The following is a 26,550-nucleotide window of genomic DNA, read 5'->3' as shown; positions in this document are numbered from 1 at the left end:
GACTTTTGAATGGATCTACCATATATTAAGCTGTTCTTTCTCTACACCCTAGCTATGACTGTAACACTACATTCTGCACCCTCTCCTTTCCTTCTCTATGAACGGTATGCTTTGTCTGTATAACGCACAAGAAACAATACTTTTCACTGTATGCTAATGCATGTGACAGTTACAAATCAAATCAAAATGTGCCTTTTTGCAAAGCAGGTCTGGAAAGACAAGCAAAGGTTTTTGTAAAGGTTCATCTGTGCACTCCACAACACAAGACTTTGAGCTCTATGAGCTGTTCCCAGGGACAGAGAGATAAACTGCACACAGAGATAAAGAGTTGCTGGAGGACCACTAACTCGGTGGAAGATGCTCTTTGGTCTGTCTAAACCTTCCAGATCTTCCGATGTAAACAGCAGTCAACATCCAATGTTGTAGAGATGGTACATTCCAAGGTCCAGGTCTACGTGCTGAAGGATGCCCTAAAACTCGGGACATTTGCTGCAGAGGCTCAATGGGGAAATGGCACTGTCTAAGGACCTCCTCAGCAGTAGCTGGAAACCATGTAAAACCCCCTGGGCGATATGAGGCAACGCACCAGAGAATGTTTGACAAGAAATGTAAGTCTTACATGTAAATATAACCTGTAATGGCAGTTGTAGCGACGCACCTCAAAAACTGTACTGAAAGAAACTGATCTGTATTGCACTTTATGGGGGCAGCACGGTGGCACAGTGGTTAGCACTGCTGCCTCACAGCGCCAGAGACCCGGGTTCGATTCCCGGCTTGGGTCACTGTCTGTGCAGAGTTTGCACGTTCTCCGTGTCTGTGTGAGTTTACTCTGGGTTTTCCGGTTTCCTCCCACAGTCTGAAAGACGCGCTGGTTAGGTGCATTGGCCATGCTCAATTCTCCCTCAGTATACTCCGAACAGGAGCCGGAGTGTGGGGACTAGAGGATTTTCACAGTAACTTCATTGCAGTGTTAATGTAAGCCTACTTGTGACATAACAAATAAACTAAAAAACAAATGTCAAATTTGATTACAAATCAAGTATATTTCTGGGAAAAAATACAGAGGAGCAATTAAAATTGGAGGATGTTCAAGAGGCCAGTATTAGGTGAGCATGCATATCTTAGAGGGTTGTGGGGTCGGAGGAAATTACAGAGGAGGGGTGAGACCAGGGAGGAGTATGAAAACAAGGATGAGAATTTGGAAGTCAAAACATTGCTTTGCCGGGTGTTAAGGTCAGAGGGTGATTGGTGAAGGGACTTGGTTCGAGTCAGCACATGGACGGCACATAGAAATCATAGAAACCCTACAGTACAGAAAGAGGCCGTTCGGCCCATCGAGCCTGCACCGACCACAATCCCAACCAGGCCCTACCCCCATATCCCTACATATTTTTACCCACTAATCCCTCTAACCTACGCATCTCAGGACACTAAGGGGCAATTTTAGCATGGCCAATCAACCTAACGCGCACATTTGCCAGTGAGGCTAAGAATAGGGAGTTGGTACAAATGAATGCCTGGCTAAAGGACTGGTCCAGGAGGGAGGGCTTCATTTTCATAGATCAATGGGAGGTTTTCAGGAGAGGATGGCACCTGTACAAGAGGGAGGGGTCACAACTAAGTTGGAAGGGCACAAATATCCTGGCTGGGAGCTTTGCTAGTGCAGTTCGGGGGGGGTTTAAACTAGTATGGCAGGGGGGTGGGGATCAAAATATTAGGTCTATAAGTGTGGAGGCTGGGGACGAGCTTGGGGCTGGGACAAGGCTGGCAAAGAAGAAGAGCACTCTGGGGGAGGACGACCTCACTGAGCCTGGAGGTCTGGAGTGCTTATACTTCAATGCAAGGAGCGTAGCAGGTAAGACAGACGAACTTGGGGCCTTAATGCGCACGAGGAATTTGGATGTGGTTGCGGTGACAGGGACTTGGTTGAAAGAGGGACAGGACTGGCAGCTGAATATTCCAGGGTACAAGTGTTTTAGGCGAGACAGAGGAGGGGCCAAAAGAGGTGGGGGAGTAGCGGTATTAGTTGGAGAGCATATTACGGCAGTGCAGAGGGAGGACAATTCAGAGGGGTCATGTAACGAGTCACTCTGGGTGGAGCTCAGAAACAGGAAAGGCGCAGTCACTATGTTGGGGGTGTACTACAGGCCCCCCAACAGCCCAAGGGAAGTGGAAGAATGGATATGTCAGGAGATACTGGATAGGTGCAGGAAAAATAGGGTTGTTGTCGTGGGAGACTTCAATTTCCCTGGTATAGACTGGAGATCGCTGAGGGCAGGGACTCTGGATGGGGAGGAATTTGTAAAATGTGTACAGGAGGGTTCGTTGGAACAATATGTAGACAGCCCGACTAGAGAGGGGGCTATACTGGACCTGGTACTGGGGAATGAGCCCGGTCAGGTCTTCAAAGTTTTGGTAGGGGAACATGTGGCAAATAGTGACCACAATTCTGTTAGCTTTAGGATAGTGATGGAAAAAGATGAGTGGTGTCCCAAGGGTAAGGTGTTGGATTGGGGGAAGGCTAACTTTATTGGGATCAGGCAGAAATTGGCAGCTCTTGATTGGGAGAGGCTGTTTGAGGGTAAATCCACATCTGGTATGTGGCAGTCTTTTAAGGAACGGTTGTTAGGGCTACAGGACAAGCATGTGCCTGTAAAAAAGAAGGATAGGAAGGGTAGGATTAGAGAACCGTGGATAACCAGGGAAATTGAGGGACTGGTCAAAAAGAAAAGAGAGGCGTATGGTAGGTCCAAGCAGCTAAAAACGGAGGGAGCTCTGGAGGAGTACAAAGAAAGTAGGAAAGTACTCAAACGGGGAATTAGAAGAGCAAAAAGGGGTCACGAAATGTTCTTGGCAGACAGGATTAAGGAGAATCCCAAGGCATTTTATTCATACGTTAGGAACAAAAGGGTTGTTAGGGAAAAAATCGGACCTCTCAGGGACAAAAGTGGGGACTTATGCTTGGAGCCCAAAGAAGTAGGGGAGATCCTAAATGAATACTTTGCGTCGGTATTCACAAAGGAGAGGGATGTGTTGACTGGGAGTGTCTCTGAGGGGAGTGTTGAACCGTTGGAGAAAATCTCCATTACAAAGGAGGAAGTGTTAGGTTTGTTAGAGAATATAAAGACTGACAAATCCCCAGGGCCTGATGGAATCTATCCAAGACTGCTCAGGGAGACGAGAGGTGAAATCGTTGGGCCTCTGACGCAAATCTTTGTCTCGTCACTGGACGCAGGTGAGGTTCCAGAGGATTGGAGGATAGCCAATGTGGTCCCGTTATTTAAGAAGGGTAGGAAGGATAACCCGGGTAATTATAGGCCGGTGAGCTTGACGTCCGTGGTGGGGAAGTTGTTGGAGAAGATTCTTAGAGATAGGATGTATGCGCATTTAGAAAGGAATAAACTCATTAACGATAGTCAGCATGGTTTTGTGAGAGGGAGGTCATGCCTCACTAACCTGGTGGTGTTTTTTGAAGAAGTGACCAAAATGGTTGACGAAGGAAGGGCCGTGGATGTTGTCTATATGGACTTTAGTAAAGCGTTTGACAAAGTCCCTCATGGTAGGCTAGTGAAAAAGGTTGGATCTCATGGGATAAAGGGGGAGGTGGCTAGATGGGTGGAGAACTGGCTTGGTCATAGAAGACAGAGGGTGGTAGTGGAAGGGTCTTTTTCCGGCTGGAGGCCTGTGACTAGTGGTGTACCGCAGGGCTCTGTATTGGGACCTCTGCTGTTTGTGATTTATATAAATGATCTGGAAGAAGGAGTAACTGGGGTGATCAGTAAGTTTGCGGACGACACAAAACTGGCAGGACTTGCAGATAGTGAGGAACATTGTCAGAGGCTACAGAAGGATATAGATAGGCTGGAAATTTGGGCAAGGAAATGGCAGATGGAGTTCAATCCTGATAAATGCGAAGTGATGCATTTTGGTGGGAATAATGTAGGAAGGAGCTACACGATAAATGGAAGAACCATAAAGGGTGTAGAGACGCAGAGGGACCTGGGTGTGCAAGTCCACAGATCTTTGAAGGTGACGTCACAGGTGGAGAAGGTGGTGAAGAAGGCATATGGCATGCTTGCCTTTATAGGACGGGGCATAGAGTATAAAAGTTGGGGTCTGATGTTGCAGATGTATAGAACGTTGGTTCGGCCGCATTTGGAATACTGCGTCCAGTTCTGGTCGCCACACTACCAGAAGGACGTGGAGGCTTTGGAGAGAGTACAGAGGAGGTTTACCAGGATGTTGCCTGGTATGGAGGGGCTTGGTTATGAGGAGAGATTGGGGAAACTGGGGTTGTTCTCCTTGGAAAGACGGAGGATGAGGGGAGACTCAATAGAGGTGTATAAAATTATGAAAGGCATAGATAGGGTGAACGGTGGGAAGCTTTTCCCCGGGTCGGTGGTGACGTTCACGAGGGGTCATAGGTTCAAGGTGAAGGGGGGGGAGGTTTAACACAGATATCAGAAGGACATATTTTACACAGAGGGTCGTGGGGGCCTGGAATGTGTTGCCGGGCAAGGTGGTGGAGGCGGACACACTGGGAACGTTTAAGACTTATCTAGACAGCTATATGAACGGAGTGGGAATGGAGGGATACAAAAGAGTGGTTTAGTTTGGACCAGGGAGCGGCGCGAGCAAATTGTTCTTTGTTTCTCGTTTCAAGGCTTCATTCTATGATCAACTTGCTGGTGCCAGTACAGAGCAAGACTGCGGATAGTTGAGAACCTGTCTCGGGGGCAGGGAATTCATATGGTGTTCGTGGAAGTGGAAATGAATAGGGTTGGGAAGCATTTTCCGATCTGGGCCAGTGTGATCTCCTGGACTCGTTTCGATCGCCTCAGGGGGTCGGAGAGGAATTTCCCAGATTTTTTTTCCCCATATTGGCCCTGGGTTTTTCACTCTGGGTTTTCGCCTCTCCCTGGAGATCACATGGTCTGGAATGGCGGGGTGGGGGTGAGCTAATAGGTTGTGATGAACAAAGCATCGTAGCTGTGAGGGACAGCTCGGTGGATAGGATATTAGTATGTAGATAGGCTGGAAAATTGGGCGGGGATCCTGGATTCAGGATTCAATCCTGGACCGGGGAGCGGCGTGGGCTTGGAGGGCCGAAGGGCCTGTTCCTGTGCTGTATTGTTCTTTGTTTGTTTATTTTTGGACTGTGGGAGGAAACCGGAGCACCCGGAGGAAACCCACACAGACACGAGGAGAATGTGCAAACTCCACACAGACAGTGACCCAAGCCGGGAATCGAACCCAGGTCCCTGGAGCTGTGAAGCAGCAGTGCTAACCACTGTGCTACCGTACTGCCCATGGATGATCTCAGGTATATGAAAACTGTCCACGGGGATGGTGCCAGAGGACTGGAGAATGGCGAATGTTGTTCCTCTGTTTAAGAAAGGGAATAGAAATGACCCTGGAAATATAGACCGGTTAGTCTTACTTCGGTCGTTGGTAAATTGATGGAAAAGGTCCTTAGGAATGGGATTTACGACCATTTAGAAAGATGCAGATTAATCCGGGATAGTCAGCACGGATTCGTGAAGGGCAAGTCATGCCTCTCAAATTTGATTGAATTTTTTGAGGAGGTAACTAAGTGTGTTGATGAAGGTAGGGCAGTTGATGTCATATACATGGATTTTAGTAAGGCGTTTGATAAGGTCCCCCATGGTCGGCTTATGATGAAAGTAAGGAGGTGTGGGATAGAGGGAAAGTTGGCCGATTAGATAGGTAACTGGCTATCTGATCGAAGACAGAGGGTGGTGGTGGATGGAAAATTTTTGGACTGGAGGCAGGTTGCTAGCGGAGTGCCACAGGGATCAGTGCTTGGTCCTCTGCTCTTTGTGCTTTTTATTTATGACTTAGAGGAGGGGGCTGAAGGGTGGATCAGTAAATTTTCTGATGACACCAAGATTGGTGGAGTAGTGGATGAGGTGGAGGGCTGTTGTAGGCTGCAAAGAGACATAGATAGGATGCAAAGCTGGGCTGAAAAATGGCAAATGGAGTTTAACTCTGATAAATGTGAGGTGATTCATTTTGGTAGGACTAATTTAAATGTGGATTACAGGGTCAAAGGTAGGGTTCTGAAGACTGTGGAGGAACAGAGAGATCTTGGGGTCCATATCCACAGATCTCTAAAGGTTGCCACTCAAGTGGATAGAGCTGTGAAGAAGGCATATAGTGTGTTAGCTTTTATTAACAGGGGGTTGGAGTCTAAGAGCCGTGGGGTTATGCTGCAACTGTACAGGACCTTGGTGAGACCACATTTAGAATATTGTGTGCAGTTCTGGTCACCTCACTATAAGAAGGATGTGGAAGCGCTGGAAAGAGTGCAGAGGAGATTTACCAGGATGCTGCCTGGTTTGGAGGGTCGGTCTTATGAGGAAAGGTCGAGGGAGCGAGGGCTGTTTTTTCTGGAGCGGAGGAGGCTGAGGGGAGACTTAATAGAGGTTTATAAAATGATGAAGGGGATAGATAGAGTGAACGTTCAAAGACTATTTCCTCGGGTGGATGGAGCTATTACAAGGGGGCATAACTATAGGGTTCATGGTGGGAGATATAGGAAGGATATCAGAGGTAGGTTCTTTACGCAGAGAGTGGTTGGGGTGTGGAATGGACTGCCTGCAGTGATAGTGGAGTCAGACACTTTAGGAACATTTAAGCGGTTATTGGATAGGCACATGGAGCGCACCAGGATGATAGGAAGTGGGATAGCTTGATCTTGGTTTCAGATAAAGCTCGGCACAACATCGTGGGTTGAAGGGCCTGTTCTGTGCTGTACTGTTCTATGTTCTATGTAAGTCCAAATTTTTGATGGCAAGGCACACACCGGGAAAGCTAAAATTCTAAATCTTACTCTGTGCACCAATTATGTTTGCATGCAGTTTGGTGTGGATATGTGGTCGTAAGCTCGTCTCGGGGTCAAATATGACACCAAGCTTGTGAGGAGTCTGGTTCAACCTCAGACTGTTGATGGGAGAGGCTCAGGAAGGAAACTTATGGTGGGGATGGAAAAAATGCCTTCGGTTTTCCCAATATTTAAATTTCTGATCATCCAGCCCTGGATTTTGGAGAAGCAATCTGATAACGTAGCAATAGTTGATGGGTTGAGCGGAGTGGTGGTAAGGTAGAGCTGGGTGCCATCAGGATAAATGTGAAAATGAACACTGCTTTTGGCTGATCTTGCTAAGGAGCAGCATGTAGATGAGAAAGAGCAAGGGGCTATGGATAGATCCAGAGTGAACACTGAGAACAGGGAGAGAAACCATTGCATGTGATTCTCTGGCTATGATTAGATAGATAAGACCAGAACCAGGTGTAAGTAGTCCCACCCAGCTGAAGAAGGATGGTGTTTTCAGCTGTGTCACAGGCTGCAAACAAGCCAAGGCGGAGGAGGAGAGAAAGTTTACTTCTGTAACGGGCACACAGGATGCATTTGTGACTTTGATAAGAGCTGTGGTACTGTGCCAGGGGCAATGACCTGATTGGCGAGATTCAAGCACCAAGTTCCAGGAAAGATGGGCACTGATTTGAAAACAAGCTCAAGCTTTTGGAATGGAAAGGGAGGAATGTAGAGTTACTTTAAAAAAAGGCACTCATTAACTTGCATTCCGAGTATCAATTTCACATGCATGTTGCTTCCTGAATGCTGTTGATTTAGTTAGCAGGCATCCGGTTCATGTGGGCACTCATACTTTCAAAACAAATCACAGCTCCTGCCAAAGTGCAATTTCAGAGTGGTTTTATGTTCAACTATTTATTCTTGTGAAAGACTGTTACGTTTTATTTTGTTAATGGCAGCTTTAACTGCCAATAAATACATGGATATTCCACCTGTGTGTGTATTGGTCCAATGTGTTTGGGTATGAGTTTGCAAATAGGAATGTCACAGTAATGATCATTATTACTTCCATTAGCAATTCGAATATAGCAAAGGAACAAAGCTCTAAAGTAACTCTGAAGCTCGGTGTCACGACTCTCCACTAGCTCAGTAATGTCCCGACTGTTCATTTAAAAATAGAATCCCTGCAGTGCAGAAGGATGCCATTCGGCCCATCAAGTCTGCACCAACTCTCTGACAGAGTATCTTACCCAGGCCCTCTCCCGCGTCCTCACCCTATAACCCCACACATTTTGGGACATTAAGGGGCAGTTTACTGTGGTTAATCCACCTAACCGACACATCTTTGGACAGTAAGGGGCAATTTACCATTGCCAATCCACCTAACTTGCACATCTTTGGGTTGTGGGAGGAACCCGGAGCATCCGGAGGAAACCCACACAGGCATGGGGAGAATGTGCTAACTCCATGCAGCCAATTACCCAGAAGGCCGAAATCGAACCCAGGTCCTTGGTGCTGTGAGGCAGCAGTGCTAACCACTGTGCCACCGTGCTGCCCTATCCCTGTGGATGTTTAGAAACACAAGGAAAACAAATTAGTTTTCCCTGGTTGAACTGTGGAATTATCTAATTCTGGAGCACCATCCGTTTATTATGTATTGTATCAAGTGATTGATAGCACATTCTTTCAAAAGGAGTGGTTCAATTTAAAACAAAATCATAGCGGTTTCAGTGTCATTTGAACAGTTTACCCGCTTATGTCCATTTAGGGATTCTTGCTGTGCACTCTGTTTCCTATCTCTGCTCTGGGAATTTAGTTGAATACACAGATCCAGCAGTAATGATGGAAAGGAAGTCCTAAAACATTTTGCCACTGACCCCAAATTAGCCTGGGCATAATTAGCTGTTATTTATATATTGAATGGTGGACCAAGATTGCAACTCAGGAATAAATCACTAAGGGTGAGAGTGAACACGTTGCTGTAGGATTTAAAGAACCTACCGATGGGGCAACAAGTTCCTGGAGATGGCAGGTGAGGTGATAGGTTTATTTCCTTGACTTTCAGCAAAATGTTCAAAAACAATGATTTCTTGCCAAAGGATTTCTTTGTGATTTCTCACATTGTCCTGATGGTTTCAACTTCACTTGCCAGTAAATTTCAAAAAAGGGCTCCAACAAATCGTGACAGAAAGAAGCAAGCCCAGAATGTTTGCAGATGTCGGCTCACAAATCCTCCTGGAGAAGACATACCAGTGGAACTACCAGCTGCTGGGCTTGCAGGAGGCGGACACCACCCGAATGTGGAGGGAGCTTGCAGTGGTGCTGAATTCCACCGCTCTCACCCATAGGACAGTGGGCTGGTGCCACAAGTTTAAGGATCTGACAGGGGCAGCCAAGGTAAGTTAGCTGGAACCTTCCACTTCGCACTCTGACCATTTCTAAAATGTTACAATAAATCTTCATTTACAACATGAAAGGGTCACATAAATTGCTATGAGGGAAAAAAAGGTCTTTACAAAAGTCTTCACTGATAAGCACCAAGACCTTTAGTCTGAGAGAATTCATTAAATCAGACATCTGGAACTGGAAAAAGGGAGTGAGATACACAGACACAAACTGGGACAGTGATAACTTGTAACAATGATGGATTAGGTCAGCTAACATGATTAAGTCTTCACACTGATCGGCTATTATAATTAAACAAGCATGAGGTGATTGTTATTGGTTTCAATATCTGTATCTTATGAATGATGTAACCTTCATCAATAACTGAGTGGATTGAGATAACTCCTATATCTTGATTGGTATGTGCTAATTATTTATAATCGAATTTGAAACTATAACTGCTTATGCATTTCTGAATTCTGTGCTCTGGCTAGTTAGCGACACCGACGTGTGACTTTCCAGGGACTGAGCTGTAGCCTGCATTAAAACAGCTGTTTCATAGAACTCCGTGACTTGGTCTGGTTACTTGAAGGATAAAGCCATGATCAATTTAAAGGGTGATATCAAAGCCCGCAACACATGTCTAACTCTTTAATTTTGGATTTCTCAACAGAAACTCACTTAGCACGTTACCCTTACAATGTCTATGTCATAGGGTCCGTTGAGTACTTAGAGACCAAATGGGTCAGCTCATGAGAAGTTCACACCTCATTTACCTGCGTGTTACACCGATGGAAATAACGCTTAATGAGGGCTTTAAGGTAACACAAAACGTGATCCCTTATACCATACATATAATTGGCATGTGTGCACTAGTGGAAGGTCCACAGGGGATTTAGATTGGAACACTGGAAATGGTGCTTCCCAAAAAAACTGCCAAGACCACACAAAAAGAAAAATTGGCGTAACATCGGTGGGAATGGGTTCCACCCAGATGCATGTGGGAAAGCCCCTTTTTGCACATCACAAACAACATGAGTATCCAGTTCTATTACTTGCAAAATTTTGAAAACTTCACTTGGCATGGGCTGTAGTTATTCCACACTGGTGCAGTGTGGAAACAGACTGTCAGTGCCTCCTTGAACTACTGCACTTCCAGAGATTTCACACTCAAAACTGCAGATTCACAGCACTGGTGGTGTGGAACCACCCATTGGAAATTAAAACCACAGCCCAAATCCCACCTAATCGCGAATACACAATGGCAGATGACTTCAAAAGATCCTAGCTTTTACTGTGACCAATTTCTGAACTAGGCAGCACTAAGTTACTGGATCTGCATTACATGTATGAGAAGCCATGAGCAAAATGACCAACCAGTAAAGTAAAGCACCGCACTGATCCTCATCATTAATTCTGCTGATCCCATTCCTTTACTGCCACGTCACAGCTCTGTTTATGTGGCCGACATAAAATAGCAGCCCTGTTAGTGTGACAGCTCTGAAATGATGAACTACAGCCCGATCTTCATACCATTCCACTGATGCAACGTCCGCATACAGTTGTTTTGAACTCGCCATGAATTTCCTTAACAGCGCTTGTGGTGTAGAAACCTTCTGCCAAAAGGATTATTCCGTACAGAAAGAAGAAAGAAGCCACTCCGTAGATGACATACTGCATCATCTGGATTCTGCGGAGTAAAACACAAAAAGATACATTTTACACATTAATAGTGCAGACTTCTTCAAGCTGGATGTAAAATAAAAACCGCAGGCAAAATGGAACATGGGGGTTGCACTTCACATTGCAGCTTTCAACTGCTGGGGAAAAGAAAAAGTTAAAAAGAAAGCAAATTGGCAAAACCATAGGAACATCTCAGGAGGCTGAAAAAGAAACATAGAATCTAGAAGCAGGAATAGGCCATTCGGCCCTTCGAGCCTGCTCTGCCATCCATTTTGATCATAGCTGATCATCAAATTCAATATCCTGATTTCCCCCCCTTCCTCCCATATTCTTTGATCCCTTCAGCCCCAAGAGCTATATCTAATTTCTTCTTGAAATCACACAACATTTTGGCCTCAACTACATTCTGTGGTAGTGAATTCCACCAATTCACCACCCTCTGGGTGAAGAAATTTCTCCTCACCTCAGTTCTAAAAGGTTTACCCCTTATCCTCAAACTATCATAAATGTTAGAAGATAGACCCCGCTGAGTGCAAAGGTCATGGTTAAGTTGTGGGATACTACAATGCAAATGGGTAGTTCTTAAACTCTTTTTGCTAGACACGCGTTTACAATAAATGGGTTAATTCTCTACTAAAACCTCCAAGGAAGCTTTGAAACAACGCGTTAAAGAGCAGTGCCCCATTTTGAAACTAATTTCTGCTTGTTATCTGCCTCAGACTTCAAAACACAGTTCAAATCATCAAAAGGAGAATGTGACAACATTGAAAGGTTTCATACACAGCAATGCTATGCCTCCTCACTGCCCCCACATGAATGTATTAATTAGGAGCAAGAGTAGGCCACTCAAGCCTGCTCTGCCATTCAATAACATCACAGCTGACCTCATTTTAACCTCAACCTCACGTTCCTGCCTACTCCCAATAATTTTCCATTTCCCCCTGGCTTTTCAAGAACCTACCCTTAAAGATATTCAAAGACTTTATCTCAACCACCTTTTGAGGAAGAGAATTCCAAAGACTCACAACCCTCAGAGAAAGGATTATCCTCACTGCTGTCTTCAATGGGCGGCCGCTTATTATTAAACAGTGACTCCCAGGGTTCTAGGTCCTCATGTTACAAGGTTTCACCTCACATCTGAAACAGGAGCAGATTCAAAGCATCCACTTATACAAGGGGTACATCACATTTTGAGTATTAGCCAGGAGAAGAGGAATCCAAAAAGCAGAATTCAATGATACAACAAAAATCTATCCATAGAATGTGGAGGCGATGGTTTGGGTTCAGATGAAACTGTTTAAATATCTCACTATTTTTCAAAACAGGGCACCTTCCATTGGTTTTTAAGTTCATCCTTTTCTCTTTGCAAGTTACGCTTGTCGATAACAAAAAAAGCATCGATGTAACACATTTATGTCCCTCTCTCCATTGTGGGGGTGATCCTGAGCCCACACTCGCTGCCTGTGCAAAAGTCATTGAGAGCTAGAGATCTGGAAGTTGCAGATCTCACTGGCGAGATTGCGATTCTGGATCTTCCCCGTCCCTCACCGGCGACGTCATTGGGTTCATGCCCGTAAAGGGGCATGAAACTGCTTTACACGCATCTTAAAGGATTTTAATATCATTAACTCACCCCTTTGCCAGATATTGACCTTCCCCCACCCTGTATATTGACACTTCACTGATGCGACATTACATCAGCGCGGTTTTCAAGTGGTTCACCTGGATGTGAATCTGTCGTGGGAGTCTCCCCGGGAGTGTAAGGGTAAGTATAGCCCCCGGAGTAAAGAGACATGGCCAGGCAGTGGCCTGGCAATGTCTCCTGGCACTGCCCCTTGGCACAGTGCCAACCTGTGCCGGGGGCAATTCCAGGGATGGAGTCCAACGGGAGCCTCATGGGGTGGGGGGAGTCATTCATATGTGGAGGTGAGCTGGAGCAGACACAAGAGCTGGGAAGGCTGGCGATGACCATTGGGGAAACATACACACACCGATGGTCGGGAGGAATGGAGGGGTACCGGCACTGACTCTTGGGGAGGAGGGGGGAAGGGATGCCAGCACCAACTGTTGGGGAGGGCGGGATCGAGTGCCGGCTCCAATCGTGATGGGGGGTGGTTTATTGCTGTCCTGCTTGGGGTGCCCTTTAAAGATGGCGGCCGATCTCAGTGCAGCCGGGTTTTGCTTGCATGCTGAGGCCCTACCCCCTGCATGACAGCGTGAAACAAGCCCCCTTGATTTTTTTTTAGGAAGAGCGTCATAAGATCTGGAAAGAAAACTGGCCTTTTTCTCTGAAAAGAAACATGCTGGTTTTCTTGCCAGAAACAACACTCTGCCATTTTTTGGTAAGATTTCACGGATAATGTGCCCTTTGTCCGAGGGTTGTTAATCACGGCTCATGCCACAACAGCACTGAGGCAAGCTGAGGAGGCAGGACAGGAATTGAACTCACATTGTTGGTGATATTCTGCACCTGACTCCAGCCAAATCGCCAACTGAGTTAAAACAGCCAGCTCTTTACATAAGTACATTTACTATAGTAAAATGTCTCACAAGCAATTGGATAAAAATTGACACTGAACCCGCAGGAGACATTAGGGGCAGGTGACTAAATCCTTGTCAAAGAGGTAGGTCTGTTCTGGAGATCACCTTGACTTGCTGTTGTCTCTGTGTTCCTGAAGGTCGGTGAGAATTCCTTTGTCTCGTCTGCTTGGCAGAGTTTCGCAGCTGGTCTGCATCCTGAGCGCAAGTTGAGAATATGGATTCGATCTTGGTTTCCAGGCTGCGGCGTTTGCTGTGGAGCTGGTGTATGAGGTGGGTTCCTCCATCCCTGGAACTGCCCCCGGCACAGGTTGCCTGGCCATGTCTCTTTACTCCGGGGGCTATACTTACCCTTACACTCCCGGGGAGACTCCCACGACAGATTCACGTCTAGGTGAACCGCTTGAAAACCGCGCTGATGTAATGTCGCATCAGTGAAGTGTCAATATACAGGGTGGGGGGAAGGTCAATATCTGGCAAAGGGGTGAGTTAATGATATTAAAATCCTTTAAGATGCGTGTAAAGCAGTTTCATGTCCCTTTATGGGCATGAACCCAATGACGTCGCCGGTGAGGGACGGGGAAGATCCAGAATCGCAATCTCGCCAGTGATAACCCGGCATCTCCACATCATTCCTGAAGGTCACCACTGACACCAGGGACAATCAACAGAATCCATAACATGTTTACTTGTTTACCAGAACAAATTAAATAACAGGAGATTGCTCAAAGTATTGGGGGGGGGGGGGTGGCGGTGGTGGCATTAGCAATAAATATATTATATTTTGTTTCCCTTTCCTTCAAAAAAAAGGAAAATGTCAACAGGAACAGAGGCAATAGTGCTACAAGCGTTTTAAAAACAGCTCCATTTTCTATTTAATTGTCCCTTCGATCAAAGTGGATGCCTTCAGCCATCTAAGCAGCAAATGAACACATAACTGCTGCAGATGTTACTGCGCGCAGAAGGAGAAATATTCCACAAACAAACCTGATGATTTGCAAAAGACTTCAGAGAAACAAGGGGGCGATTCTCCCAGCTTGTTGCACTGCTCTAGCAGTGGGAGGGGGGGGGGGGGGGGTGGAGACAGACATCGGGGCTTGTCCAGAGGGGTCCGGGAGACCAGCGATCGGGAGTGGGGGTGGTGGCGGGGAGACGGGGGTTGGAGTGCCAGCAATGCGAGGTCACGGGGCTGGCCAGTGATCGAGCTAGCCAGTGATCGGGAGGCCAGCAGTGCAGGGCCACTGCGCATACGCCAATCTCAGCGCTGACAGATTGGCGCATGTGCCGTGGCCCGCTCAGTGCCATGCTGCCGGCCTCTCCAGCGGGAGTAGGCCCTGCCCCCTGATTCTCGCTAGGGCACTCTGTAGTGCTCAGAGTGTGGGAGACTCATCGCTAAACAATCAGCGGGAGTTACTCCAGTTTTCACGTGAATTCGGCACTGAAATTTCTTTTTGGGAGAATCACCCCCCCCAACATTTCAAAAAATTAATTCATGAAATGTGGGTGTCTTGGCCAGCATTTATTGTTGATCCCTGAGTGCCCTTGAGAAGATAACGGTGAGCTGCCTTCAACTGCTGTAGTCTATAAGGTGTAGGTACTCCCACAGTGCTCTCAGGGAGGCAGGCCCAAGATTTTGATCCAATGATAGTGAAGGAACGGTGATATATTTCCAAGTCAGGATGGTGAGTGGCTTGGAGGGGAATATCTAAGTGGTGGTGTTCCCATGCATCTGCTGCCTTTGTCCTGCCAGATGGTTTCGGTTGAGGGTTTGAAATATTACAGGTCTGATTTTACTCAAGATTCTATGTTTTGCTAAGTGATCAAGTTTATAACAAACAGCGAGCTGCTAATTAGCCTGGTAATTATATTGAGGTGGCATTTTAGATCTGTAAGACTTTTATTTTAGGAAGAAAATTGCAGCTTTAGCCAACTACACTGCAGCCCAAATTACAACTCAAAAAACATTATAATGAGCCTCTTCAGATCTGGCTGGGGACACACACAGCACCAATTTTTCACCAAATATGTTCCTCATGTTAAGCTATATTATTTCTATAACCAACCGTTTAGAAACCTGCAACAAGTGACTTCAGCGAGGTCAGTCCATTCCCAATCCCAGTGTATAAGGAGCTGCAGGAAAACAGATGGACAGCTGGTTCTGGGACTGAAAGCAAACATAAGATGCATCTGAGCTAGGAGGCTTGAGGCTGGCTGGGCTACAGTTCAGGACCCCTGCGGCTCCAGCAGTGGCCCTCAAATAAGTCGGAGATGAGGGATGAGGAGGAAGGGAGAGGGGGCTGATAGGAAGGAGGGTTGAGGTGATGTGGGGAGCGTTCCTGTCCACCAGAAATATCAATGTGCACTTTATGTGATCGCCTTGATTTTCCTCAACAGTGGAGCCAGACTCGAGTGGAAGTCCAGTAAAACTACCAGGGAAACAGCAGCAAGCCAGCTGTACCACTTTGAGAATTTTCCAGTCAACTTTTCAAAGGGTGAAACATCTGGAGGTGGAGCTGGAGTGGGGCAGCATCCCGGGGGTGTCAAGATTCAAAGCCATTAAAGTCATGGCTAGAGTAATTCACTGCCGTGGGAAAGCCATAGCCGTGACTACAGTACCTGGGACTTGATCCAAGCACAGTATAGAATTTATGGAGGCTGTCCATGCAGTTCAGGGCCTCTCTCTGCCAGGATTGCTCACTGTCTCAGTTCAGTCAGGGCCTGGAATAGAACTGAGGACAATGCACTGAGCCAGAGAGCATCTTGTAGATGGTCCAAAGTGTTTGCACTGAGGAGGTAAGGGTAGGGATTGCAGGATTCCAGCAGCCTGAGCTTCACAAGAACTAGTAAGCTATTTTAACTATCGGATTATTCTGTGCACAGTTCGCTGAGGGAGGGAAGTACGGATTGTGGGAAAGGAGGGCCTCCTCCCCCGCACACCGGCAGAGACGAGGAAACCATTGTGAACCAAACCAAAGGTTAAATCCCACCTCTGCCAAATCCCAGGTTCCCCCACTCCCTATTCCGCCGCCCACCCATTCCCCATTCAGCCGCCCTCCCAATTCCCACTCCGCCTCCCTCTGATTCCCCACTCTGCCGTGCTCCCATTCTCCACTCTGCCGTGCTCCCATTCCCACTCCGCCACGCTCCCACTCCGCCGCGCTCCCATTCCCCACCCCACCGCACTCACTCCCCGCTCCGCCGCGCTCACACACCCCGCACCGCCACGCTCCCATTCCCCACTTTGCCGCGCTCCCACTCCCCACTCCGCCGTACTCACACTCCCCGCTCCGCCGCACTCACACTCCCCGCTCCGCTGCGTTCCCACTCCCCGCTCCGCCGCGCTCCCATTCCCCGCTCCGCCGCGCTCCCATTCCCCGCTCCGTCGCGCTCCCATTCCCCGCTCCGCCGCGCTCCCATTCCCCGCTCCGCCGCGCTCCCATTCCCCACTCCGCCGCGCTCCCATTCCCCGCTCCCCCATTCCCCACTCCACCGCACTCACACTCCCCACTCCGCCGCGCTCACACACCCCGCTCCGCCGCGCTCCCATTCCCCGCTCCACCGCGCTCGCATTCCCCGCTCTGCCGCGCTCACACACCCCGCACCGCCACGCTCCCATTCCCCACTTTGCCGCGCTCCCGCTCCCCGCTCCGCCGTACTCACACTCCCCGCTCCGCCGCACTCACACTCCCCGCTCCGCCGCGCTCCCACGCCCCAGTCCGCCGCGCTCCCATTCCCCACTTTGCCGCGCTCCCGCTCCCCGCTCCGCCGTACTCACACTCCCCACTTTGCCGCGCTCCCGCTCCCCGCTCCGCCGCGCTCCCGCTCCGCCACGCTCCCATTCCCCACTTTGCCGCGCTCCCGCTCCCCGCTCCGCCGTACTCACTCCCCGCTCCACCGCACTCACTCCCCGCTCCACCGTGCTCCCAAGCCCCAGTCCGCCGCGCTCCCACTCCACTGCCCTCCCATTCGCCACTCTGCCGCGCTCCCATTCCCCGCTCCGCCGCGCTCCCATTCCCCGCTCCGCCGCGCTCCCATTCCCCGCTCCGCCGCGCTCCCATTCCCCGCTCCGCCGCGCTCTCACTCCCCGCTCCGCCGCCCCAAAACTCCCCGCTCCGCCGCTCACCCACTCCCCAGCGCTCCCACTCCCTGCTCCGCCGCCCTCCCACTCCATCGCCCTCCCATTCCCCACTCCGCCGCACTCCCACTCAATGCTCCGCTGCGCTCCCACTCCGCCGTGCTCTCACTCCCTGCTCTGCCGCCCGCCCACTCCGCTGCCCTCCGACTCCGCCGCCCTCCCACCCCCCGCATCGCCCCGCTCCCACTCCCCGCCACGCTCCCACTCCGCCGCACTCACACTCCCCGCTCCGCCACGCTCCCACTCCCCGCTCCGCCACGCTCCCACTCCCCGCTCCGCTCCCACTACGCCGTGCTCTCACTCCCCGCTCTGCCGCCCGCCCACTCCGCCGCCCTCTGACTCTGCCGCCCGCCCGCCCCCCGCATCGCCACGCTCCCACCCCCCGCTCCGTCACGCTCCCACCCCCCCGCACCGTCACGCTCCCACCCCCCGCTCCGTCACGCTCCCACCCTCCGCTCCGTCACGCTCCCACTCCCCGCTCCGTCACGCTCCCAGCCCCCGCTCCGTCACGCTCCCACCCCCCGCTCCGTCACGCTCCCAGCCCCCGCTCCGTCACGCTCCCACCCCCTGCTCCGTCACGCTCCCAGCCCCCGCTCCGTCACGCTCCCACGCCCTGCTCCGCCACGCTCCCACTCCCCGCTCCCACTCCCCGCTCCGCCACGCACCCACTCCGCCACGCACCCACTCCCCGCTCCGCCACGCACCCACTCCGCCACGCACCCACTCCCCGCTCCGCCACGCACCCACTCCCCACTCCGCCACGCACCCACTCCCCGCTCCGCCACGCACCCACTCCACGCTCCCACTCCGCCACGCTCCCACTCCCCGCTCCGCCACGCACCCACTCCCCGCTCCCACTCCGCCGCGCTCCCACTCCCTGCTCCGCCACGCACCCACTCCACGCTCCCACTCCGCCGCGCTCCCACTCCCTGCTCCGCCACGCACCCACTCCACGCTCCCACTCCGCCACGCACCCACTCCGCCGCGCTCCCACTCCCTGCTCCGCCGCGCTCCCACTCCGCCACAGTCCCACTCCCCACGCTCCTACTCCCCGCTCCGCCGCGTTCTGACTCCCCACCGCTCCCACTCCCCGCTCCGCCGCGCTCCCACTCCCCGCTCCGCCGCGCCCCCGCGCCCCGCTCCGCCGCGCCCTCACTCCCCGCTCCGCTCCCACTCCCCGCTCCGCTTCCACTCCCCGCTCCGCCGCGCCTCCGCTCCCCGCTCCACCGTACCCCCACTCCCCGCTCCCCGGCGCCCCCAGTCCCCGCTCCGCTGCGCCCCCACTCCCCGCTCCGCTGCACCCCCACTCCCTGCTCCGCCGCACCCCCACTCCCTGCTCCGCCGTGTTCCCACTCCCACTCCCCCCCCCGCCGCCCCACTTCCACTGCGCCACACTCCGCCACCTCCCCCATACTCCCTCTCCGCCGCATTCCCACTCTGCCACGCTCCCACTCCCTCTCCCCACTCCGCCGCATTCCCACTCTGCCGCGCTCCCACTCCCTCTCCCCACTCCGCCGCATTCCCACTCTGCCGCAGTCCCACTCCGCCGCGCTCCCACTCCGCCACGCCCCCGCTCCGCCGCGCCCCCGCTCTGCCGCGCCCCCACTCCCCGATCCGCCACGCCCCCACTCCCCGCTCTGCTGTGTTCCCACTCCCAGATCCCCCCACTCCCACTCCCCGCTCCGCCCCGCTTCCACTGCGCCACACTCCGCCACCTCCCCCACTCCCTCTCCCCACTCCGCCGCATTCCCACTCTGCCGCGCTCCCACTCCGCCGCGCTCCCGCTCCGCCACGCTCCCATTCCCCACTTTGCCGCGCTCCCGCTCCCCGCTCCGCCGTACTCACTCCCCGCTCCACCGCACTCACTCCCCGCTCCACCGTGCTCCCAAGCCCCAGTCCGCCGCGCTCCCACTCCACTGCCCTCCCATTCGCCACTCTGCCGCGCTCCCATTCCCCGCTCCGCCGCGCTCCCATTCCCCGCTCCGCCGCGCTCCCATTCCCCGCTCCGCCGCGCTCCCATTCCCCGCTCCGCCGCGCTCTCACTCCCCGCTCCGCCGCCCCAAAACTCCCCGCTCCGCCGCTCACCCACTCCCCAGCGCTCCCACTCCCTGCTCCGCCGCCCTCCCACTCCATCGCCCTCCCATTCCCCACTCCGCCGCACTCCCACTCAATGCTCCGCTGCGCTCCCACTCCGCCGTGCTCTCACTCCCTGCTCTGCCGCCCGCCCACTCCGCTGCCCTCCGACTCCGCCGCCCTCCCACCCCCCGCATCGCCCCGCTCCCACTCCCCGCCACGCTCCCACTCCGCCGCACTCACACTCCCCGCTCCGCCACGCTCCCACTCCCCGCTCCGCCACGCTCCCACTCCCCGCTCCGCTCCCACTCCGCCGTGCTCTCACTCCCCGCTCTGCCGCCCGCCCACTCCGCCGCCCTCTGACTCTGCCGCCCGCCCGCCCCCCGCATCGCCACGCTCCCACCCCCCGCTCCGTCACGCTCCCACCCCCCCGCACCGTCACGCTCCCACCCCCCGCTCCGTCACGCTCCCACCCTCCGCTCCGTCACGCTCCCACTCCCCGCTCCGTCACGCTCCCAGCCCCCGCTCCGTCACGCTCCCAGCCCCCGCTCCGTCACGCTCCCACCCCCTGCTCCGTCACGCTCCCAGCCCCCGCTCCGTCACGCTCCCACGCCCTGCTCCGCCACGCTCCCACTCCCCGCTCCCACTCCCCGCTCCGCCACGCACCCACTCCGCCACGCACCCACTCCCCGCTCCGCCACGCACCCACTCCGCCACGCACCCACTCCCCGCTCCGCCACGCACCCACTCCCCACTCCGCCACGCACCCACTCCCCGCTCCGCCACGCACCCACTCCGCCACGCTCCCACTCCCCGCTCCGCCACGCACCCACTCCCCGCTCCCACTCCGCCGCGCTCCCACTCCCTGCTCCGCCACGCACCCACTCCACGCTCCCACTCCGCCGCGCTCCCACTCCCTGCTCCGCCACGCACCCACTCCACGCTCCCACTCTGCCACGCACCCACTCCGCCGCGCTCCCACTCCCTGCTCCGCCGCGCTCCCACTCCGCCACAGTCCCACTCCCCACGCTCCTACTCCCCGCTCCGCCGCGTTCTGACTCCCCACCGCTCCCACTCCCCGCTCCGCCGCGCTCCCACTCCCCGCTCCGCCGCGCCCCCGCGCCCCGCTCCGCCGCGCCCTCACTCCCCGCTCCGCTCCCACTCCCCGCTCCGCTTCCACTCCCCGCTCCGTCCCCGCGCTCCCACTCCCCGCTCCGCCGCGCCTCCGCTCCCCGCTCCACCGTACCCCCACTCCCCGCTCCCCGGCGCCCCCAGTCCCCGCTCCGCTGCGCCCCCACTCCCCGCTCCGCTGCACCCCCACTCCCTGCTCCGCCGCACCCCCACTCCCTGCTCCGCCGTGTTCCCACTCCCACTCCCCCCCCCCGCCGCCCCACTTCCACTGCGCCACACTCCGCCACCTCCCCCATACTCCCTCTCCGCCGCATTCCCACTCTGCCGCGCTCCCACTCCCTCTCCCCACTCCGCCGCATTCCCACTCTGCCGCGCTCCCACTCCCTCTCCCCACTCCGCCGCATTCCCACTCTGCCGCAGTCCCACTCCGCCGCGCTCCCACTCCGCCACGCCCCCGCTCCGCCGCGCCCCCGCTCTGCCGCGCCCCCACTCCCCGATCCGCCACGCCCCCACTCCCCGCTCTGCTGTGTTCCCACTCCCAGATCCCCCCACTCCCACTCCCCGCTCCGCCCCGCTTCCACTGCGCCACACTCCGCCACCTCCCCCACTCCCTCTCCCCACTCCGCCGCATTCCCACTCTGCCGCGCTCCCACTCCGCCGCGCTCCCACTCCGCCGCGCTCCCACTCCGCCGCGCTCCCACTCCGCCGCGCGGATCAGAGGTGACCTGGCAAGGTGGATACAGAACTGGCTCGGTCATAGAAAACAGGGTAGCATTGGAAGTATGCGTCTCTGAATGGCGGGCTGTGACAAGTGGCATTCCTCAGGGATCAGTGGTGGGATCTTTGCTGTTCGTAATATATATATAAATGATTTGGAGGAAAATGTAACTGGTTTGATTAGTAAGTTTGCGGACGACAGAAAGGTTGGTGGATTCGTGGATAGCAATGAGGACCATCAGAGGATACAGCAGGATATAGATAGGTTGGAGGCTTGGGCGGAGAGATGGCAGATGGAGTTAAATCCGGACAAATGTGAGGTAATGCATTTTGGAAGGTCTAATAAAGATAAGAAATATACAGTGAATGGTAGAACCCTTAAGGGTGTTGATCGGCGGTGTACAGGTACACAGGTCACTGAAAGTGGCAACGCAAGTGGAGAAGGTAGTTAAGAAGGCATACGGCATGCTTGCCTTCACTGGCCGGGGCACTGAGTTTAAAAATTGGCAAATCATGTTGCAGCTTTATAGAACCTTAGTTAGGCTGCACTTGGAATATAGTGTTCAATTCTGGTCGCCACACTACCAGAAGGATGTGGAGGCTTTGGAGAGGGTACAGAAAAGATTTACCAGGATGTTGCCTGGTATGGAGGGCAGTAGCTATGAGGAGAGGTTGGAGAAACTTGGTTTGTTCTCACTGGAACGATGGAGGTTGAGGGGTGACTTGTTAGAGATCTACAAGATTATGAGGGACATGGACAGAGTGGATAGTCAGAAGCTTTTTCCCCAGGGTGGAAGAGTCAATTACTAGGGGGCACAGGTTTAAGGTGCGAGGGGCAAGGTTTAAAGAAGATGTACGAGGCAAGTTTTTTTACACAGAGGGTGGTGGGTGCCTGGAACTCGCTGCCGGGGGAGGTAGTGGAAGCAGATACGATAGTGAGTTTTAAGGGGCGTCTGGACAAATACATGAATAGGATAGGAATAGTGGGATATGCTCCCTGGAAGCATAGGGGGTTCTAGTTCAGTCGGGCAGCATGGTCAGTGCAGGCTTGGAGGGCCGAAAGGCCTGTTCCTGTGCTGTAATTTTCTTTGTTCTTTTGTTCTAGTTTGACAGCACCATTCCCAGGATCTCTCTTTGGAGAGGGGGCAGGAGATATATGAGAATATGTCCCCAAAGCCAAAAATTTCCAACAGATAATCCTTCTTTGTAATAATAGCTTTCAAATAATTAGGGATTAAAATTAAAAACAACTAAGGCAATAAACATATACACCAAAATGCCCACTTGTGTATGGGTTTTCACAGGTTTCTGTGTTAGAATTTGATCACCCAAAGGCCAGTGAGAATTCCCGAATACCACTTAATAGAAATGGAATTTTTATTATTCAGCCCACTATAAATCTGCAGCTCTGACGTTCCTCTCAATATGGGCGCAAACACCACGTTTACAGGACAGCAAATTCTCTGATTCGTTACAGGTAACGCCGCAGGAGACTTTGCTACTGCATTCGGAATAAACAATGGCTCGGGATCTGTTGCCAGGCAACCTTTCCATTCGGCATGGGACATAGCAGGAAGCCGCCACGCTGAGTAGTCCCAAGAATATGCTTTTTGGATGAAGTCGGAACAAAGAGAGCCCCAGGACTGCGGGGAAAAGGTTTCACACACTTACACGTCAGTCAGCAAGGCATGATCACTCAGCACGGTGGAGAAGTGCATCTGGACGATACTCTCCACCTTCGTCAGAGCCACATGACCACAGCCGCAGAACAGCGCCACGCCAGAGAAACACAAAATTGTTGCCAACAGCGACGCATACGGAACTCCTCCAAGGCACTTAATACAGCACTCAAAGCAACCTGAGGGAAAAAGAGAAGAGAACGATAAATGGCAAGCTCCTCCATAACTCCATAATTAGAAATGCTTCTTCAGTTAAAATGTTCCTATGTTCCTCTAGGGAGCTGCCAGTCACCCAAAAGCAACCCATTTAGCTACAGAACGCATTCAGACACATTTATTCAGATGTAAATCACACCAAAGTAAAAATTCATTCAGTCACTTGGAATAATGGCCTCACAAGTTATGTTCATGAGATGTCCAGTCTTCTATTTCTGACCAATTGTTCAAGGCAAGGTGTGAGGAACATCAGAAGATAACCAGGCCATTCAGCCTGAGGGATCCTGTGTATGCTTGGCACTGTTTGCTTTAGTCTATGCAAAGACTTCATTTTAAGATATTTCTGCCTATACACAATTACAGTTAAATGCTAGGGTTAAGAACATAAGAACTAGGAGCAGGAGTAGGCCATCTGGCCCCTCGAGCCTGCTCCGCCATTCAATAAGATCATGGCTGATCTTTTTGTGGACTCAGCTCCACTTACCCGCCCGCTCACCATAACCCTTAATTCCTTTACTGTTCAAAAATTTATCTATCCTTGCCTTAAAAACAATCAATGAGGTAGTCTCAACTGCTTCACTGGTCAGGGAATTCCACAGATTCACAATCCTTTGTGTGAAGAAGTTCCTCCTCAACTCAGTCCTAAATCTGCTTCCCCTTATTTTGAAGCCATGCCCCCTAGTTCTAGTTTCACCTGCCAATGGAAACAATTTCCCTGCTTCTATCTTATCTATTCCCTTCATAATCTTATATGCTTCTATAAGATCTCCCCTCATTCTTCTGAATTCCAATGAGTATAGCCTCTGTCTACTCAGTCTCTCCTCATAAGCCAACCCTCTCAACTCTGGAATCAACCTAGTGAATCTCCTCTGCGCCCTCTCCAGTGCCAGTATATCCTTTCTCAAGTAAGGAGACCAAAACTGTACACAGTACTCCAGGTGTGGCCTCACCAGCACCTTATACAGCTGCAACACAACCTCACTGTTTTTAAACTCCATCCCTCTCGCAATTAACGTCAAAATTCCATTTGCCTTCTTAATTACCTGCTGCACTTGCACACCAACTCCTTGAGATTCCTGCACAACTAACTAACTCTGCTAAGCTAAACAATTATAGCTAGCTTGACTACATGTAGAATCAGAAGGCATGATAGGTTAGCTAAAAATTGACTGCATTCCTGAAGGGTACAGGCAAACAAGTTTCTCATAACAGCAGCTGCAAGGACTGTTTATCTAGGTGGAGACAGCATGCAAAAAACACTTCCAATAACGAGATAACGGTTAAAATATATTTTGGATTTTAGTGTGTGTGTTTTCAAGATCCAGTTCAGTTCAGTTCTTAGATTGGAGAGCCTGGCTGAGAAGCCAGTCTCCAAGTTCACTTTCTTTTTGCTTCTGTCATGTTAATTTTTAAAGTTCTGCTCAATAAAAGAAATGATGTGGAGATGCCAGCGTTGGACTGGGATAAATACAGTAAGAGTTTTAACAACACCAGGTTAAAGTCCAACAGGTTTTTTTGGTAGCAAATAATGCTAATGGTATTTGCTACCAAATAAACCTGTTGGACTTTAACCTGGTGTTGTTAAAACTCTTACAATAAAAGAAAACCATTTAAAACTCGTACTAGTGCTGTCCCCTGGTTTCTTCAAATGAATGACCCAACACAATCCCTCAAGCTTGCTTCACCTTTCAGCTGGATCAAGGCTGATCTGTAACTCAACATCATCTACCTGCCTGTCAACTATATCTCTTGATACCTTTATCCAACAAAAATCTATTGATTTCAATTTTAAAAGAACTTAGTCCTGATGAAGGGACTCGACGGAGATGAGGAGGAACTCAGTGAGGGTCACTCCACAATCTCAGATTCCCAGCAAGGCGTAACACCTGTGAATGTGAATCGGTGAATTTTAATGCATGGGGAATCACAGACTATGTACCCACAGTTTCCTGAGATGATTCCCCTTGAGATCTGTCCCACACCAGGAACACCTGCACTTGTTACACACTTCAATCGCCTGAATTCTCCAGTGCCCCGCCACCACTGCCAATCTGTGAGAATGGAGAATTTGGAGCTTAGTTCAATCTTCATTCATTGCAGCAGGATCGGAAAATCCCAGCTGTGGGCGAGGTCAGGGAATCCCGGCCAACATGTACAAGCCAAGTAAAATCTATGAGCGTACTAATGGAGTTACTATTGTGATTCAGTTAACAGAAGGAACTGCCAGGTGATGCAGGATGTGTCAGCGAGATCAGACCTGTTAGAAACAGTTGAGATTATCAGTATTGTATATTCATCATTCTTTAATAATGGGCAGTTCCAAAAAGGGACAAATAGGAGTATTTGAGTAATGAGTCTCAGAATCAGACTGAAAACAACACATACGTTCACAATGTGGAAGATGTTGGATTGCCATATTAAAAACAAACATTTTAGTACAGCAGCAAAACATGCGAATGCTGGAAATTTTTAAATAAATACCGAAAATGCTGGAATTATTCAGCAGTTCTGGCTGCATTTGTGGAGAACGTTAGCGTTTCACCAGATGCAAGGCCAAACTGAAATGTTAACTCTGTTTCTCTCTCTCTCTTTCTCGAGATGCTGCTGAGTATTTCCTGCATTTTCTGTTTACATTTTTTGTACAGTAATCTGAACTGAGGTATCTGGATATGAAACAAAAGCAGAAAACGCTGGAAAATCTCAGCAGGTCAGACAGCATCTGTGAGGAGAGAATAGAGCCAATGTTTCGAGTCTAGATGACCCTTAATCAGAGGACTTCATCAACTCTGATGAAGGATCATCTAGACTTGAAATGGTGGCTCCATTCTCTCCCCACAGATGCTGTCAGATCTGCTGAGATTTTTTCAGCATTTTCTGTTTTTGTTTCAGATTCTAGCATCCGCACTATTTTGCTTTTATCTGGATATGAATTCACTACACTCTCCTCTAAGACAGGAAACAAAAACTCAACATTGTTACATGAATTAACTATAGAAATATTTTTTGGGAGTCGATACACTACAGGTTACAAAATACAGAACCCAATTATATTGTGCGAGAAGATTGCGGGGATCTCAAAAGTGCAATTAATGAGCCAATATCAGTAACCTATTCCCAGCATCTGCAACATACAACCATTTGTATAATCCCCAACA

General features: G+C 51.3%; 1 protein-coding gene across 3 annotated transcripts in view; it reads right to left on the bottom strand.

Moving 5' to 3' along the window:
• Positions 1-26,550, bottom strand: part of gpm6bb (glycoprotein M6Bb) — a 216,488-nt gene that overhangs the window by 33,500 nt on the left and 156,438 nt on the right. For all 3 annotated transcript variants that reach the window (XM_078232415.1, XM_078232416.1, XM_078232417.1), the window contains 2 exons: positions 23,172-23,358; positions 10,757-10,913 (listed from right to left, as the gene is read on the bottom strand). In XM_078232415.1, coding sequence (XP_078088541.1) covers positions 10,757-10,913; positions 23,172-23,358 — 344 coding nt within the window. The remainder of the gene's footprint in view (positions 1-10,756; positions 10,914-23,171; positions 23,359-26,550) is intronic.

Source organism: Mustelus asterias, chromosome 17 (genome assembly GCF_964213995.1).
Source record: "Mustelus asterias chromosome 17, sMusAst1.hap1.1, whole genome shotgun sequence".
Classification (NCBI taxonomy): Eukaryota; Metazoa; Chordata; class Chondrichthyes; order Carcharhiniformes; family Triakidae; genus Mustelus; species Mustelus asterias.
Note: the sequence above shows the minus strand (reverse complement) of the source record. Positions and strands in the feature narration are given on the sequence as shown.